The 16546-nt window shown below is 34.6% G+C and overlaps 1 protein-coding gene across 1 annotated transcript in view; it reads right to left on the bottom strand.

The window, feature by feature from the left end:
* Nucleotides 1-243: 243 nt before the first annotated feature.
* The window catches only part of FMN1 (formin 1), a 123782-nt gene continuing 107479 nt past the window's right edge, over nt 244-16546 (bottom strand). The window contains exons 14-17 of the mRNA XM_059473848.1: nt 15072-15123; nt 11845-11994; nt 3581-3665; nt 244-2533 (exon numbers count right to left, since the gene is read on the bottom strand). Of these exons, the coding sequence (XP_059329831.1) occupies nt 2489-2533; nt 3581-3665; nt 11845-11994; nt 15072-15123 (332 nt within the window). The 3' untranslated portion in view covers nt 244-2488. The remainder of the gene's footprint in view (nt 2534-3580; nt 3666-11844; nt 11995-15071; nt 15124-16546) is intronic.

Here is a 16546-nt window from a genome sequence, read left to right as displayed (position 1 = left end):
ATAATCTAGGTGAATTCTTCTTTTCATTTAAAAATAGTTCAATTAGTAGTAGAGGATTTAAGTCATGGGTTAAACTGGAATCAGAAACTCAGACTCGAGAGGAAAATCAATACAACTGAAAATTAGAAAGAGACAAGGTCCCTGTGCTACATAAGTTTTTGAATCTTCTAAAAAATAGCATTAACTCTCAAAACCCTGGCAAATTGCTAATTTGATAAAAGAATTATAAGTCTGATCAAGGAATGCTTTAAATGAATATTTTTAATTTTAATCCCTTTTTATATACATTTTTCAACATTTCAAAATGAAGTAAATTTGAACTGAAAAATGAAAATTCACATTTAGAAATTTTGAAACAGGATATTTCAATAAGTTAAAACCTTTTTTTCCACAATATACTTTTAATGGGAATTATTAAGACCATCAATTTTCACAAACAGTGCTGCTCTTGCTGAATAATACTTCAAGTAATTAATTTCATTGAAAAAACTCTCAGTCAGGTCAAATGGCAATATACACTATCTTCATGATAGATAGAAAACTATATAAAAAATAAACACTGTTTGCTTAAAGACTTATCAGAATTGCCTTGCTTGCTATTGTTCTTTGGCTTTTATAGGCATTATTGCTCCTCTTATTTATCACTAATAGTGTTGAAAAGAAATGTATGTCACCTAGTTAGTGGAAGACAGGAAACTTAAATCTTTGGAATTTTCTTTTTCTCTGCAATGGGACTAGCCAGAATACAAATCAGATTATTTCTGCTGGCATGTTGTTGACTGCTTTCATAAGAATCATGCTTACATATCTTGAGTATATCTGTAGCAGGTCTAAACTCCCAAACATACAAGAGACTCTTGAGTCTTTTGTTTTCATTTATGCAGGAATGAGAGGGACACTAATTTAAGAAATCTGCACTGAAATCCTAAGTTAATTTATGAATGTCTCCAAAACTGCTATTTTTCTTAAAACAAATGTACACTGCTAGGGGGGACTTTGCCTAGGTTTGATCTCAGTCTCTATGGAATTTGCTGTATGATAACTGATGTCTGTCTCATGCATATTCTTTCCAGTTTCAAAGCAAAGGACTAATGCTTTTCCCCTACTAGCTTTTTGCACCTCTTTGCTTCACCCAATTTCTCTTTGTAACCAACTTCATACACCATTATCATAAACTCATTTTCTCTCTTGTGGACAGCAAGCAGAATCACTTTTCTCTTTTACCTTAAATTAACTTCTGCTTCGAGATTTCTCCTCCTAAGAATCCAAATCCTTAAAATGCAATAAAAATCTTCATTTAATGGTGGATATTCAGTAGGGTTATTTTTAGGCTCTGCCACTTTATGGCAATGGTTGTAATGTTACAGGAGGACAGCAAGACCCTGTTAATTCTTTCTGAAGTTTTACTTATTATATTATGTGTGTATATATATATATATATAGATATAGATATATATATACACATATACACACACATATAAAAACCATATATATATATATATAAATATGTAGGTATGCTTGACACATTCTTCATACAAATACAGAGGAACAAGAGCAGGCTGCATAATGTATTTTAGAGTGAGATAATTGCTGTTAAAAAGAAAGCTTTCAATGGAATTAAAAGTCAAATGTTTAATGGCAAATGCCTAACTTCATGGAGAGATATTATTGTATCTTAATGAAAAATTACCTATAAACTCATCACTTTATGGAATTGTTATTTGCAATATATATTGAAATAAAAATATACATTTTATAATCTTTTCTTTCGAAGCTCAAAATTTAGGAAATGTTAGATTAAAACCATAAAAATAATAAATCTGTTATGCCATCAATCACAAAACTAAAGAATTTGAATATTCCTTTTTATGTGCAAAATATTACTCCCATTTCAATGAATGGCATAAGCTGAAGCTTCTATAAAAATATTCATAGTAAAATACAGCATGAATCTATACTTATATTTAATCAGTTTTAGAAAGATGCATCCAATAGTTAGTCACTGTAAAATTATTTAGAATCAGTCAATCTTACCTCAGTTACTGCTGAAGTAACAAAAAGTATGCTGCAATAGACCTTTGTGAACTCAATGGCATATTTGCTCTCATCTACATAAAGCCCTGTAAATAACCTACAGGTTGTTAGTCATTACTTAACTCAGCATCCAAAATGCTCATTTTAGCTCTTCCATATTAATACATTATACACAGAATATTTTAATAAACCATTGACAACAAGATGCATTTTAAGCAATGTAAAGAACAGTTACAGAAAAAAAACCTGACTTCCCACGTAAAGACCTTCTTAGAATTCCCTCCACTGAACATACAAACCCCTCTGAAGGAACTCAAAAGTCTTTAATGGATTGTCTTGGGACAGATCAGCAAAGCAGAATTCAGTATCTAACATAAGGTGCTTCCTGGGCCATTGGTGTAGTAAAGCATCAGGCAATGTATGAAATCCCTGCACTGTTTTCATTCATCTTCCTTCAGTTGGCAGTCACACTGGCTTCCTTCTGACGTAGTCTTTCTTTCTGTTAAAGAAAAAAAAAAAGAGTTTTATTTTAATTCTTGTCTATAATTTTCCATCTCCTCTCAAGTTCCCATGAGCTTTTGGTCTAGAGGATGAAGAAGTAAGTCAGTTTCAGTTTTCTTTAATTAAAAAATGCTTGGAGCACTCAAAGAAGGTTTAAAACTTTGAAACACATTACTTATTGAGTTTGCTTTCACTACATACTTGTCAAATACTGTGTACCTTTAAAAATGCACATCTGTGATGACCACTGCAGCTAGAGAAAACGAGATACATTACAAATTCATGTGACTCTAATACCTGCTCCTGTCTGGAATGGCTTCTGCTGACATAAGGGCTCTAATTTAGCATTAGCTAGATGATCTCGTTTAATGACCTCTTTCCAGGCAAGTGCAGTCATTCATATCTCTGCTGCCTGATCTGCAACTGATATGCTCTGCTGGGAATGCAAATAATACCCTGATTCCTTCATGTACATTTTCTTCCCTTCTCTTGCCTTCTAGAGTTTGAGAAATGCTTGTCTAACCTATATGCCTTGCACACAGATAAAAAAAGGAATTATATACAATGCAAATTATCAGCTCTCTTACTGTGTTGTATCAAAAACACTGGTGTACAATAAAGAAAAAATGGGGATTTAATCCCTTCTACCACTATTCCGCAGAGAAAACAAGATTTTTAAGGTTTTGAAAAAACCAGACACTCCAGCCATTGGACAAATATATCTAGTGAGCTTCTGCACTTGGAAGCATGGAAGAAAATACAAGAGACTACAGTGGAAGGGAAGAAGAAAGCACAAAAGCAGCTCTTTTTGTTATCTAAAATAGCAGAGCCATGCTTAGGCACAATTGAACTAAATGTTAAACATAGCTGTTGACTACCAAAGGGCATAAGCTTTAACATTTCTCCTTGTGAAGAAAATCACTCTGCTGCATTCAAACTAAAACTACTACGCTCTCCAACAACAGCAGAAACCAGCCATCATTTTGAATGACAAGAACGGTGTCACAAAACCCCTTTGGAATGTCATACTGAAAACACATCATACCAGGCTAGCTGTAGGATTGATTTTCTTCGTTTCAACTTTCTTCTCTGCAGTTAACTTGCTCACTGATTGCTGAGCCACTTTAATTCTGAAACAGAGAAAAGGAGTCATTAGATTTGATGAAATGAAAGGTATTCTGGCTCTGCTTGATATATACTTTGTAAGAAGCCTCACCAGTAACTTTTCTTTGGGCACATTAGCCCAACAAACACTACTTCTGTTTTAAGGCACTTAATAAACTACCAAAAGTAAATCAAAGTACATTTTCAAATGGAGAAAATCAAAAGCAAAAGGACAGCCTGTCTGTATTGCTCCTTGAAAATGTCATAGGAAAAATGATTTCTCTCTTCTTGCAGGATCTGGATTTTATGGAGTATCTTTCCCACCAAAAAAGCTGTGCTATCAAGGCAAAAAGATCCTCCTCTGAAAAAAAAAAAAAAAAAGAGCTAGCTGGCTTAATCTGTTGTACACACAGAATATGCTATTTTAGCAGGCCATTTGCCAGGCTATACATTACATTTCCTCTGAAAACCTTGAAATGAAAGCATCTGCCAGTTTTTTTGTTAATGTTTTCTGTGTTGCTTTGGATGGAACTGACTGACCAGCCTCACTGATGTGGCAATAGGAGGTACAAGAGGTTCTTATCTCAGGGCAGTTAAAGCTGTCTTGTGTACAGCAACAGACTAGTCTGCCAAAAGTACTGTAGAGATAAGGGAGAAGAAGAACACATCTGATTCCTCTGCTGCTTGCCTTTTACTCTCCGGGTCTTGCATACAGAACCCTTCCTTCTGTGGGGATTTAACAAGAAGAACCAATGAGAAGTTTAATCGGGAGGAAGAGGAGAAACAGAGAACTAAAGAAGAAGGGACTTGATTCTCCTTGTACAGACTGGAAAGTGCATAGGAAATTATGTGCTAAACAGTGATAAAAAGGAAATAAAATTCTTGGCACTCCTAATAGAGGATCTGCCCAGTGCTAAGTGCCTCTATAATACTGATGGTACATTCAACTACTTTAAATTCTATATGCAAAATGCAAGAAGACAGAGGTCAGGAGTGAATTTTTACAAGCAAGGAGAACTCAGTAAATCAATTTTAGTAATGTACACCAAGTCAGTCTTTTACTAGAAGCAACACAATTCTTGGCACTCTCAAACTGAAAAATTCTACTTTCTTCTCCTATTTAACTTTTTCCACTGGCAGAAATAATTGCTATGGCCAGTCAAAAAGCATTTAAAATACCCTGTCCAGTTCAAATCACTTTTGACACACTCAATTTTTGAGGAATTTTGGAAGAAAAGCAAAAAGAAAAGTGGATTATAGCTGCAATTACTGATGTGTACTTCCTTGTTGTAGCACTAGCAGCAAGCTGGATTCTTTTTAAAACACACAACACATTAATATGTCCATTACTGTCTTTATCAATGCTGGAAATGTTATCAGTGCTGGAAACAAAAAATTTCTTAACGTTATTTTAGAAGCATGTACAGGATAATTCCTGGTGTTGTCTCACTTTCAAGTGCTTAAGAAGAGGAGAAAACAGTTACACTACTTTCAACTAAATTTACTATTTATTATATTTTATAGATTCGTATTCTGTACATTTTTTAAACACAGCTGGTGTATTTTTAGAACTTAATTAGTGTTCCCTGTTTCTACATGTAAACAATTATGTGACAACAGACCATTCCATCCCTTTATTTTTGTTAATCTGCACAGTCCACTTCTTAATGCAGGATGACTGCACCCCGTGGACAGCATGCTATTCCTCACAGCTACAACATTTATGCAAAGATGATGATGAATTTCAAGATGGTTTTCTTCTCATGAGAATCACACCAAGTGATCAGCTTCTAAACTCTTCACTATTTTGAGCACATTTTCTATCTGCTCATATTCTCCTTGGTTCTAGAAGTGTTTTCAAATAGTTTTCAAATGTCTTGAGTCCACACTTTCACCCAAAGGTAGAATTATAGGGATTACAAACTTTTAGATTTAAAAAGAGAAGATTATGCCTGCCACTAGATACACACCTAGCTCTGTATTAGATGGCATATTTTCACTATTTCTAGGAAATAGTGATGTTTAAAAATAGAATGAAAGATGGAGCAAAACTTTCAGCAGGGCCTATTGCAAAAGGAAAAGGGGTAATAGTTTTAAATGAAAAAGCCAATTCAGATTAGGTACAAGGAAGAAGGTTTTTACAATGAGGGTGCTGAAACAGAATCAAGCCCTGAGATGGAGAGCCACAATCTACAGGTCACAGTGACAAGGAGAGTTTCAGACAGAGAGCACTGGAGAGGACAGAGAGACCCGAAGGGATGACAGAGTAGCTGAACCACAACACAAGGGTGACTGAGCACTGGAACACGTTGCCCAGAGAGGCTGTGGAGTCTTCCTCACTGGAGATATTCAAGAGCTGTCTGGACACAATGCTGTGCCATGTGCTCCAGGATGGCCCTGCTTGAGCAGGGAGGCTGGACCAGGGGAGCCACTGTGGTCCCTTCCAAGCTGGCCCATGGCTAACTGAGCAAGCAGTTATGAGGCCAAAACATTACGGAATGCAGTGCACTTAAGCCTTCAAATCTGATGAGCTGCAACATGGATGTGTTCAAAAGAAAAGTTATTCTCCTGCAACTGTGATCAAAAGAAGTCAATGCACCTTAATTAATAAAGAAGATATGGTGTCAAACTGAGTGGTACTGCACATTAGCACACAATACAGAAAAATATTGAATTAAACATTTAACAAAACTATGTATTTTTAAATATGAGAACCATGACTCCAATACTGCACATGTATCCTTACTATAATCTATGGGAATGTAATTGGCTTTTTCCTGACTCTATGTGGCAGGTGGTGTCTTCCCCTGTAAAGTGGATGAAAGCCAAGCCTCAAATTAGAAGTGATGAGTGAAAAATAAAGACATTATTTTTGTTCAAAACTATTTTCATTCTGTACCTCGGGATGCAGAAACCTGATCTAAACATAAGGCTGTGTTTATTATAAAGAAGTTTCCTTTGTAAGCTCAGGAAAATACATTTTTTCCTTACAGGAAAAGATATTACCAAGCCAGGGACTAAGTAGATAAACTGATTATCATTTTCACCTCTGCTTTCCACTCAAGTCAGACAGACGGCACACTCCATCCTCTGAAGCTTCCCAGTTAGGAAAACCAGAATCCCTTGTAAATGAAGCAATTGCTGTTCACATATTCATGTTCTGGCTCTGTTATTGTGCAACAACAGAGACCAAATTATCTGGTTCTCTCTCAGCTTCTCAATAATCTGGAAAATCCATTCTTTTCGCTTCTACAGCTCCTTTCATGCAGCTGGTGGGTTATGTGGATAGCTGAGGGTTAGGAAATAACTTGGAATGACAGTTCTGTGTCACCTGAGCTTCCCATGACTAGAACTTTAAAAATCTCCCATAAAACTGCTTTGGCATAGGGAAAAGTTGTGCAAACAAAATTTCAGATATGGGCGGAAATGAACAAGCGGAGGTAGCTACAGTCAACATCAACTGTTCAATCTAGAGCCAAGCTGCATACCCAGTCCAGACCCTTAACACAGCTGAACAGTGACTTCCCTTAGGACAGTGAGAAATCCCCACAGCTCACATTCCTTTCATGTGTTAAATGCCTTTCTACTCTCAGTCCTATTTCTGTATGCAGCTCATAAACTAAACTCAAGTCATAGCTCCATTTCCTGAAAAATGTTAGCCCGTGAAATATAACAGGTTAGATTTCAGTATCAAAATTTTAGAAGACAGGTGTTTGTGTAGTACCTGGCCTGGCAGATGGTTTTACAGAGTACCTGACTGGCTTTAAAATTAGAAGTCTTATGCCAGATTATGAAGTTTAAACGTAGCCACTTCTATTACTGTGTTGTACAACACAACTTCCCATCAAACCTTCAGGCCTAAATCTTCCAGAAAGAACTTGGCCATTACTGATCAAATCCTTAGATTGCATTTAAACTAATTGTTCACTAACTAAATTAGTAAAATACAGTAAAATGTATGTTGTCAGTGGATTTTGTCATTAAACCTCAAATTGCCAATGTTTGATATGTTTCTTTTTATCTGGATGTACTGACAGTGGTTTATATATACAAAGTTATCTACAAAGTAAGTGAAAAATTTCATCTCTGTAGCAATAAGGAATAAGATTTAAAAATTTTTTTTTCTTTTAGGAAAGTTGATGCATAAGAAAAACCAATAGGAAGACAAGGGCTAAAGAACAAAGATATACTTCATCTGAGATGGCCACTGGCAAATATTTAGGACTATATAAAGACAGCTAAAGCCTAGTGATAATCAGCAGAATGCTTTTGCAGCTGGGAACTCTCTTAATGTGTAAGTCCTTCATAGATTTTGCAAATATAATTTTGTGTTGCCACCATTTAGAAGCAATGCAAGCTTTTATCATCTGTGACATCTTGTGACAAAGTATTTCTGTTTTCAAGATGAAATATATAATTCTGTCCATTAAATAGTGATCATGTCTTCTCCAGCTATTGAGACAAATTTTGGTTCTGTTTTTGATTTTTGAATTCTGGCTTATTTATATGCAGATTCAATCTGAAAGAGATTACTTCATCCAGTACAGTAACCATTGTAGCAATCTTATCCTTGCAAGAGTCAGCAGTGAGTTGAGTTAAATTAAGAGCAACAATTCTTTTCTGTTTTAATTATTTCATATTTGAAGGGTAACAGGCATAAACATATTATTGTAATCTTTGTCACATTTATTTTGCAAAACATAATCACAGTTTGTGATGAAACTCACTGCAAACTACTAGTATTTCTTCTGTATTTATACTTTTTCCTTATTTCAGACTTGTCTAGGACATCCTCTTAAAATATAATTTAATATGTATAATGGATTTAAGTTGTTATAAATATGTATTTGTTTCGGTTCTGAATTCATAGACATGCCCACTGCAAGTAAAATTAGTACTTTAAGAAAAGGAGGTGACAGTGGAAATAACTGCAATCCACCTTGCTCTAAGTACTTTATTGCCAAAAACTCCAATTTTTTAGTCTTCAATTCAGTTATCATCTCAAAATTTCATACACAGAAAAAGCATAAAAGCAGTTGATGTACCTGAATGCATACACGATGTAAATTATAAAACTGTCAACCACAGGATTTTGATTCAAAACAGCACCAAAAAAAGTTTCCAACATTAGGTGCACTTACATTCAGCTGTTTGTCACAGATGATGTGATTGTCAAAGTAAATTTTATTTCATTGTACTTGAATTCTGGTATTGAAGGGAAAGTAAACTGTCATCCTATTCCTATCAGATATATGGTTTGGAAAATTGTTTTCATTTTATCCCTATAGTCATTTAGATATCATATATCATATCAAATCATATCATATCATAGTTTTTTATTTATCTGTAACTCCATCTTGCATTCCCAAATTATGTGCAAATTTTGTCCAGGAAAGAGACAATGACTCAATTATATTTTGCAGGCAGCTAATTTATTTTCATGGTGAGGTTAAATGCAGGGCAGCTCAGTTGAAGTGTTTCCTCTACTTTAAGATAAAGTGTCATTGAAATCTCATTAGATTCCTACAGTTGTCTTACATTTGGCAGCCAAGCAGCTTTAGACAAAACAGGCTCTTTGCAGCTGAGACTGTCATTTAGTTAAAGACAGCACTCTTTTTTCCTGAAACTCAAAGATTTTAAAGATGTCTGTTATACAATGCAATGGAGTAAGTTTGGGATATAAAATTTTAATTTTGGAATCATAGATCTTTTGAACTATTTTTACTAGTATTAAGTTTAACCTAATAAATTTTAATCATTCCTTTTATTAATGATCATTCTGTACATTATAATCAATTTTTTATGCGTCATATTTATTGAAACACAAATTACAATCCACTATTAACGTTCCTATTTAAATGTAATTAATTAGCTAATTCCTATGCATTTTATATTGCGTTTCTTCAGCTCCTGAAATTTGAAAGGTGGAATAGGAAATATGTTCACATAATGATATCAATGCCTGTTTCAGAACTTACATTTGCAATTACTGACTTACATTGATGTTTCTTCCTCTTTAAAACTTCCTTCAAAACAAAATAAGGGTTCATAATAAAAATGTTCTCTTTCCTTTTTTTAAATTGAATTGCAATCTTTAAAAATGCACAACAAATAGTGCATCCAATTAATTAGCTAGTTAAGGAAGACAGCTGTCCATTCCTGTCATTCTAAGGTTTTTAGTTACCAGTGTGTACAATGATTCTTCCCTTGCTTTCAAACTGGTTTGGACAGCAGTTCATCAATTGTTAGTTTCATACTTCGTTAAACAGGACCCTTAAATGATTAAGACTTTACAAGACATTTTCAGGTGATGAAAAAAGCTTTTCCACCATTCTAATCTATTGATTTCACTATGTCCTTCTTTTCAGTAGTGCACTACAGAACAATTAAAAATGGTGAAAATAGCTCTTCTGTCATTCTAATTGACTATTTACACGAGGCTCCCCATTTTAACAGCTCATCATCTTGATGAATCCCCCAAATTTGAATGTAAAGGGCAATGAACTGTCCTTTTGAGACTAATCAAACTTCGTAAAAATAATTCGAAGTGAACTTTGAAGAACAGTCTATATGACCCAGAAAGTGTCAGCACCTAGAAGTATTACAGTAACTGCTGCTCTGCATTCTACTGGTATTGCTTTACCTGGAACAGGAATAAAGGCATCTGTCAGAGGAACTGGTGATATATTTGTTCTCTGGTTTTATTTGTAGATTTGATTGATCCAGCTATTAAACCACAAGAAACTGTCACCTCACTTAAGTATGAAAGCACACAATATAGCAGTCTACTTACAAAGATTATTTGATTATTGTATTAAGATAGTTAAGAAGCTATGTATTGTTAACACTTCAAATCGATTTACTTGAAAGGATCATTGTGTACCATTAGCAAGGTGCTAATTACATAAAAAAGAAAGGTCTGCATGGTCTGGAGTTTTTTTTCTCGGGCAGTTAACTTCTATTCCTCCTAACTGCTTTTGGAACAAAAATAAGTCATGATTCAGCAGAAAATATATCCCTGAGATGATCTCTATCATGACCATAGCAATATGCTTGGGTTTTTTTATTTTATGCAGTTTTTAACATGTAAACCAAATTTGCATATTGATTTAGATACAAAGAAATAAAAGATTCTTTGTAAATGTTTGCATTTGTCAGTTTCAAAAAAAAAAAATCAATCAATAAATGATACAAAAAGCTACAACTTTCACATGTTTTAAAACTGTAAGATCTATAAAACAATGGTGATAAGGTTGATAAATCAAGAATTCATAACTTCTACATCTAGTCCTTCAAAAAACCTACTTTATAGGAACTGAAAGCTCCACTGATTTGAAGCAAAATGGAAAATATAAGTGTAAATGAGTGTTCTACTTTTGCTTGTTCTTTTAAAGACATTTTAATCTACCTCTTTGTTAATTTGGTATAAACATCTGGATTTAAATTTCATGCTGAAAGTAATTGCTCCGTTCTTTTCCAAAGAATGACTACATCACCACTCTAGGTCTTTACAAATGAATTGCAACATGCTGAGCGTGATGAGATTGTAGTAGAATTGCTTTTTTTTTTTTTTTTGTGTAAAAGACTTAAAGTTTCTTTACAAAAACCAAGAAAATAATTGAAGGTTTTAGGTTTTTGGGTTGTTTTACTCTAACTAATAAAATCAGGAGACTGTTGTGAGATCTAGCGGCAAGCAGTTTGATGTCCTCAGCAGGACACCAAAACTCAGAAGTAGTGCTGTAAATTCAGTGTGGGGCTTCGACACTGTGCTAAGTGTGGCCTGAATCTCTGGGGCTTCTCTTTGATGCAAGTGCAGTATATTAACTGGAAAAGCATTCACTTTTATTTGTCTGTACTGTCTGCGACAGCAATATCGCCTCATTTAGGCTAGTTCAACATGAAAATGCACAGAGAAGCAATCTGTTATAAATTAGCACAGCTCTCCTTTCATTTTACTAGCTAGTAATTGGAAGGGGTTACAAAAGTGTAATTTATCAGATTATATGTGTTTATCTTTTTGTGGGGACAGCATGCCTTTGGTGAATTTTCCTACGCACCCTGAGGGAATAATCTTTCCTTGATGTCCATTAGATCTGAAAGAAAACAATGACGCCTGTGAAATATAGGAGTATAATTTGTTGGGTTTGAGAAGCAGCAGTTTCCCAGACATCTAAAATGGTATTAATGACTTTATTAGAACCTTACCGTTCCTTGGAAATGCTTTTGCTCTCTCGTTTCCAAATGGTCTTGAAGTCACTGCAGAATTCGTACCACACCGTGAAAACGTAGTTTGGTGTGATCTCCTTCTCACCAGGCTTTGGCTTTATCCCAAAGTATCCCACTGTTTCTTCAAAGCTGCAAGGCAGGGGGAAAGAAAAGAAACCAGTCAACACATAAGCCCACTGGGGAAACAGTTTCTCTGATTCAGTAGTCAAGGTTGGCAATTACCATAACTTCTCCTTAGCCTTGGAAATCACAGCAGCAATTCTCACTAAGTATAACTAACCTTCCAACACCCACCTCTTTTCTAGGAGGGTAACTTACAGATGCACGAGTCACCACAGAGATGGTCACACTGGCAAATCATGGGTGTTCAGTTATAATGAGAAAAGCTTAACTTCTTGCCTTACAGGAAATGCTGTAATATATTTATTTTATTCTGCTGCACTTCATGAAGATCCTATTCTCCCATTTATCTTTACTGAACGACTCTGGAAGAGCCACACACCAAGTCAGGAAAAAATCTCTAGGTTTGACTGAAGATAGTCTTCTAGTATTTAGGGAGAAAGGGGAGTGGCAACAACCAAGCCACAGACAGTGCCAATAGTAATTCTGCAAAAGTTTTACTGAAAATAATCTCCTTCCACATGTGTCAATAAACAATTAATTTTACAAAAATACACTGCCAGCATTTGAATACTTTAAAAAAGATTTTATAATGTGGCTGTTACTGAATTGCTATACAGCTGGACATTTTCGAAGTATTCTTTTATTACAGACAGTAGTTCCAAAAGCATTTTAACTGTGCATTTTTAACCTTTATGACATTGCTTTGTAAACATAAAATGGAACAACTCACATAACTAGGTACTTATATAAATAAAAGTATGTTCACTTTTGTTAAAGTTGAATCCCTTTTCTCTGCAAAGTAGATGCAACAATCCTGAAACATTTGGTGATATTAATTAAAAATAATGCTAAAATTTAAAAGAAACGGTAACAACATATTTTAAAATAAGTAATATTTCCTGGAATAATAATTTTATTTAATCAGAAGAAAGCTATATTCTTCTTCAGAGTTGCAAATAGGTTCTTAATCTAAACACAGGAGGTGTAAATCTTGAAAATAAAATAAATAATTTTGAAGACCTGTAAGGAGTCTCCAGCCATTCAACTTGTTACATGAACGATGGATGCAGCTTTGGCATCTTTCTTCATTTATACTTGCATTTCATGTTTTCATATAGAAATACAAGGTTAGGCCCAAGATTTTTTGACTTAGTTTGAAATTACAGCTCTTTAGTTTGTTTTGAAGGATATAAAGTATTCATCAAAAACTACAGATATTATCCAAAATAAAGGAATATACGCTCCAGGTACTTCACAAAGAACCTTGGATTTTATCCACATGAGCCAATATGCTCTGGGTTTTTTTTTTTTTTGAGACTTTAAAGATAGAAACCATGCTGCGCAATATCCCATACTGTTCAAGGTAAGCTATTAAAATAATAGGTTTTTTTAATCCTCATATGTGATAACCTTAACCTTTTACATTTCTTGCTAGGTTTTTCATTAAAAATTTAACTATATTTCAAGTTAACTGATGTTCCATATTTAAACAATCGGAAAGAAATATGTGTATGTAAGGCCATAACACTTGGAGGTAATGGATCTTGCAGTGACACTAGGAGGAGAAACAGAAAAATAAATAAACAAACAAATAAACCAAATACCACTTTAAATATCTGTGCCAAACCTTTTTGTTTTCAAACTCTAAAAGTACTAAAATACCTTAGACATAATTACGTGGTTAAAATCATTTATGGTACTGGGCAACGTCATGTGCATTACATTCGCTTGGGCCAAGTACTCCTCAGCTGTTCACAGCTCTTTCACTGGGATAGCTTCACCAAGAGCAGCAAGAACAGAGACTCTCCTCAGGTTTGCTTCATGTAACAGCAGCCCCAGGTACATTGTGCATTCTTCTACCTAACAGAGCCCTTCACCATCCCTGCTGGAGCATACAGAGGTGGGATCCTGAAATCCTGCAACGTCTTTCTCTGCCTTCATCCTGACACTTTGCATCCTCTCTTCCTTTCTTCATCAGCCCCCATTAGCACTCCTTTGCTTTCATCCACTTTAATCTGGCTTCCTGGGCTACTTTCTGCCTTTCTAAAGTAGCAATTTAAAATACTGAATATTCAGTTAGCAATTAAAAACTCCAGACTCTGTGTTGGACAACTAATTCCCTATAACAGCTACAAACTGGGTGCAGCTCCACACCCTGGAGAGTCCATTCTACTCCAGAAAGGCTACAAAGCAGGTAGGATAGGAAGGAGCCTTGTGCCAAGGAAGTTAGGTTTGCAGCTAAGTAGAGTCAGTCAGAGACTTGAAATGAGGAGGTAAAGCCCCAGCTGCCATCAGCCAGTTGTTCAGCCAATATTTAGGTATCTTCTGCAAGCAGATGGGAGCAGCTCACCTAAGACTTGAACTGCATTTGGGAAGTGCCCCTTATCTCCCTCTTCCTGACTGCCTAGGAAAACTAACTGAGGTGTCTAGGGTGGAGTGAGTACAGTCTGTGAAAAGTACAATTAAAATCCAAACTACCACAGGTCTGCCTTCAGTGACCAGGAAGAAAAAATATTGATGGGAAGCAAAAAATTAATTTACTCCAGTTTATTTCTTGAAGGTCGATAGCTAAGATGGATGTTTCACTCTCACAAAACTACAATTCGGTAAACAAAATGTATTAGTAACATTAACTTATTGAATATTTTACTATCAATCTATAAATCAATCTCACTTTTTCCATACTTTGACTCTTTTGGCCTAAGTGAGGCACAAATATTCAAGCAATAAAAACACTGGGATTTCAATGGCTTCTTAGGCGAGCGAGTGCTGTATTCTAAGTGCTCATAATGTCCAGTGATGATGAAATACATTTTTATGTTCTAAAGTAGTTAATCAGTTATTTATCTTTTCTATAAAAGCCTTATTCAGTTCAATGCTGATAATTATAAAAACCTCAAACACAGTACACTGTTTGGATAAAAACACAAATTAAGTTTTTCCTGGAAGATTATGTAAGAGTTTTTCAGGAAACATATTACTTCTATGAAATACAGATACTTTTTGCTATTTAATGTAATTCCTAAGTTCAATAATATCTTTGATCAAAATAAATTGTTAAAGAACACTAGCAAAAATCTTACCATTTTTGAGCATGTTCCAAACTGTTCTCTTCCTTTTTCCGTTCTTCTTTAGCTGCCAATAAGAAACATTTTAAAGGTATAAATAACTGTCTTACTGTTTTAGAAACCCCACAGATTAAATATTTCTTCTTTTCAAAACTGCACAGTTTGTATAGTAAGCATAACAAAAGTAGGAAACACTTGCCAATTTTCAATTTTTACATATTTCTTGTATACAATGAATGTTTCTTCTGTACCAATAAAATGTATTGAAATTGGAAAGTAATTTAAAATCCATATAATAATATATAGTGTTAGGCATAATTTGAATAAAATGTAAATAATTAAACTTTACTTTCAGATTTTTTTGAAAAGAAAATATTTTGTGTTTGTTTCTTTATTGTTGCAGGTCAGAACTTATAAATTTAAATGTGTTTCTTCACAATAAATGACTGGAAGTTCAACTGCAATTGAACAGGTACCAAACATAGCATAAACTGCTCCTTAGAGCTATCACATTTTGTTCTGGAAGCTGGAAAGTGAAAACACATGTAGTAGGTTTTAAATGTATGGCATGTACATGATTTTTTTTGAAAAATCAGGCAAGAATTTGAAATATGGGTAGTGAATCTGAGCCCCTCTATTACAGAATGCTCACATGAACTACTTAAAAGGATTTGATTTTCAAAAGATACACATTCTCGACTACTGGAAAGGTTTCCTGACCTGGATACTCAAAGCAAAACCATTAGTTTTTGTTGATCAAGTCTTCTTAATACAGAAGAGCAACTTCAGCTGCAGCAGAATACCACCTATATAAAATAATGCTACTGTTGAAAAGTCATTCCTGCTCCATATTAAAAAAATCCTGTAAATGGTAACGTTAATATAAACAGAATTCAGACAATTTTTTATACAAAGATAAAGAACTTTATCTTTTTGCATCTCAGTCCACAGGAGTGCCTGGCTGAAATACAGTTACAAACTTGAGTTCACAGACAAGGCCATTGAGAAACCGGTCTTGAACAACTCCATTTCATTATAAAGCGACTGACAAAGAGGTTTTTACTATGATAGTTTAAAAGGAAAATAAAACTTGATTGCTTCAGCACGTCTGCTGTTAACAAAACAAGTTAACCTCAACTCATACATTTCCCTGCCGTGGGTAAGTGTGTTGGAGATATTTGTTCCTATTATTTCAATGTGGCCAATGGCCAGAAACAATGTTGTGTGCCCTTTGCAGGGAAAGCAATTAATTCTATATGATTAGGTTCAAGACAGCTGCAAGTGAAATATATAGGGCAGCTCTGATTTATCCCATTCACCTCAAGGTCCCAAAATTTGCCTAAAGTTAACCCAATATACTTAATTCATTATTTTAATTTTATACCATTAAAAGTAGAAAACACAGGTTGGCATTCTACTGATTCATAATGATATAAAATTAATTACACAAGCTGAACTATGTATAAAATTGTACAATTCATTATTACATT

Source organism: Ammospiza nelsoni, chromosome 6 (assembly GCF_027579445.1).
Source record: "Ammospiza nelsoni isolate bAmmNel1 chromosome 6, bAmmNel1.pri, whole genome shotgun sequence".
Classification (NCBI taxonomy): Eukaryota; Metazoa; Chordata; class Aves; order Passeriformes; family Passerellidae; genus Ammospiza; species Ammospiza nelsoni.
Note: the sequence above shows the minus strand (reverse complement) of the source record. Positions and strands in the feature narration are given on the sequence as shown.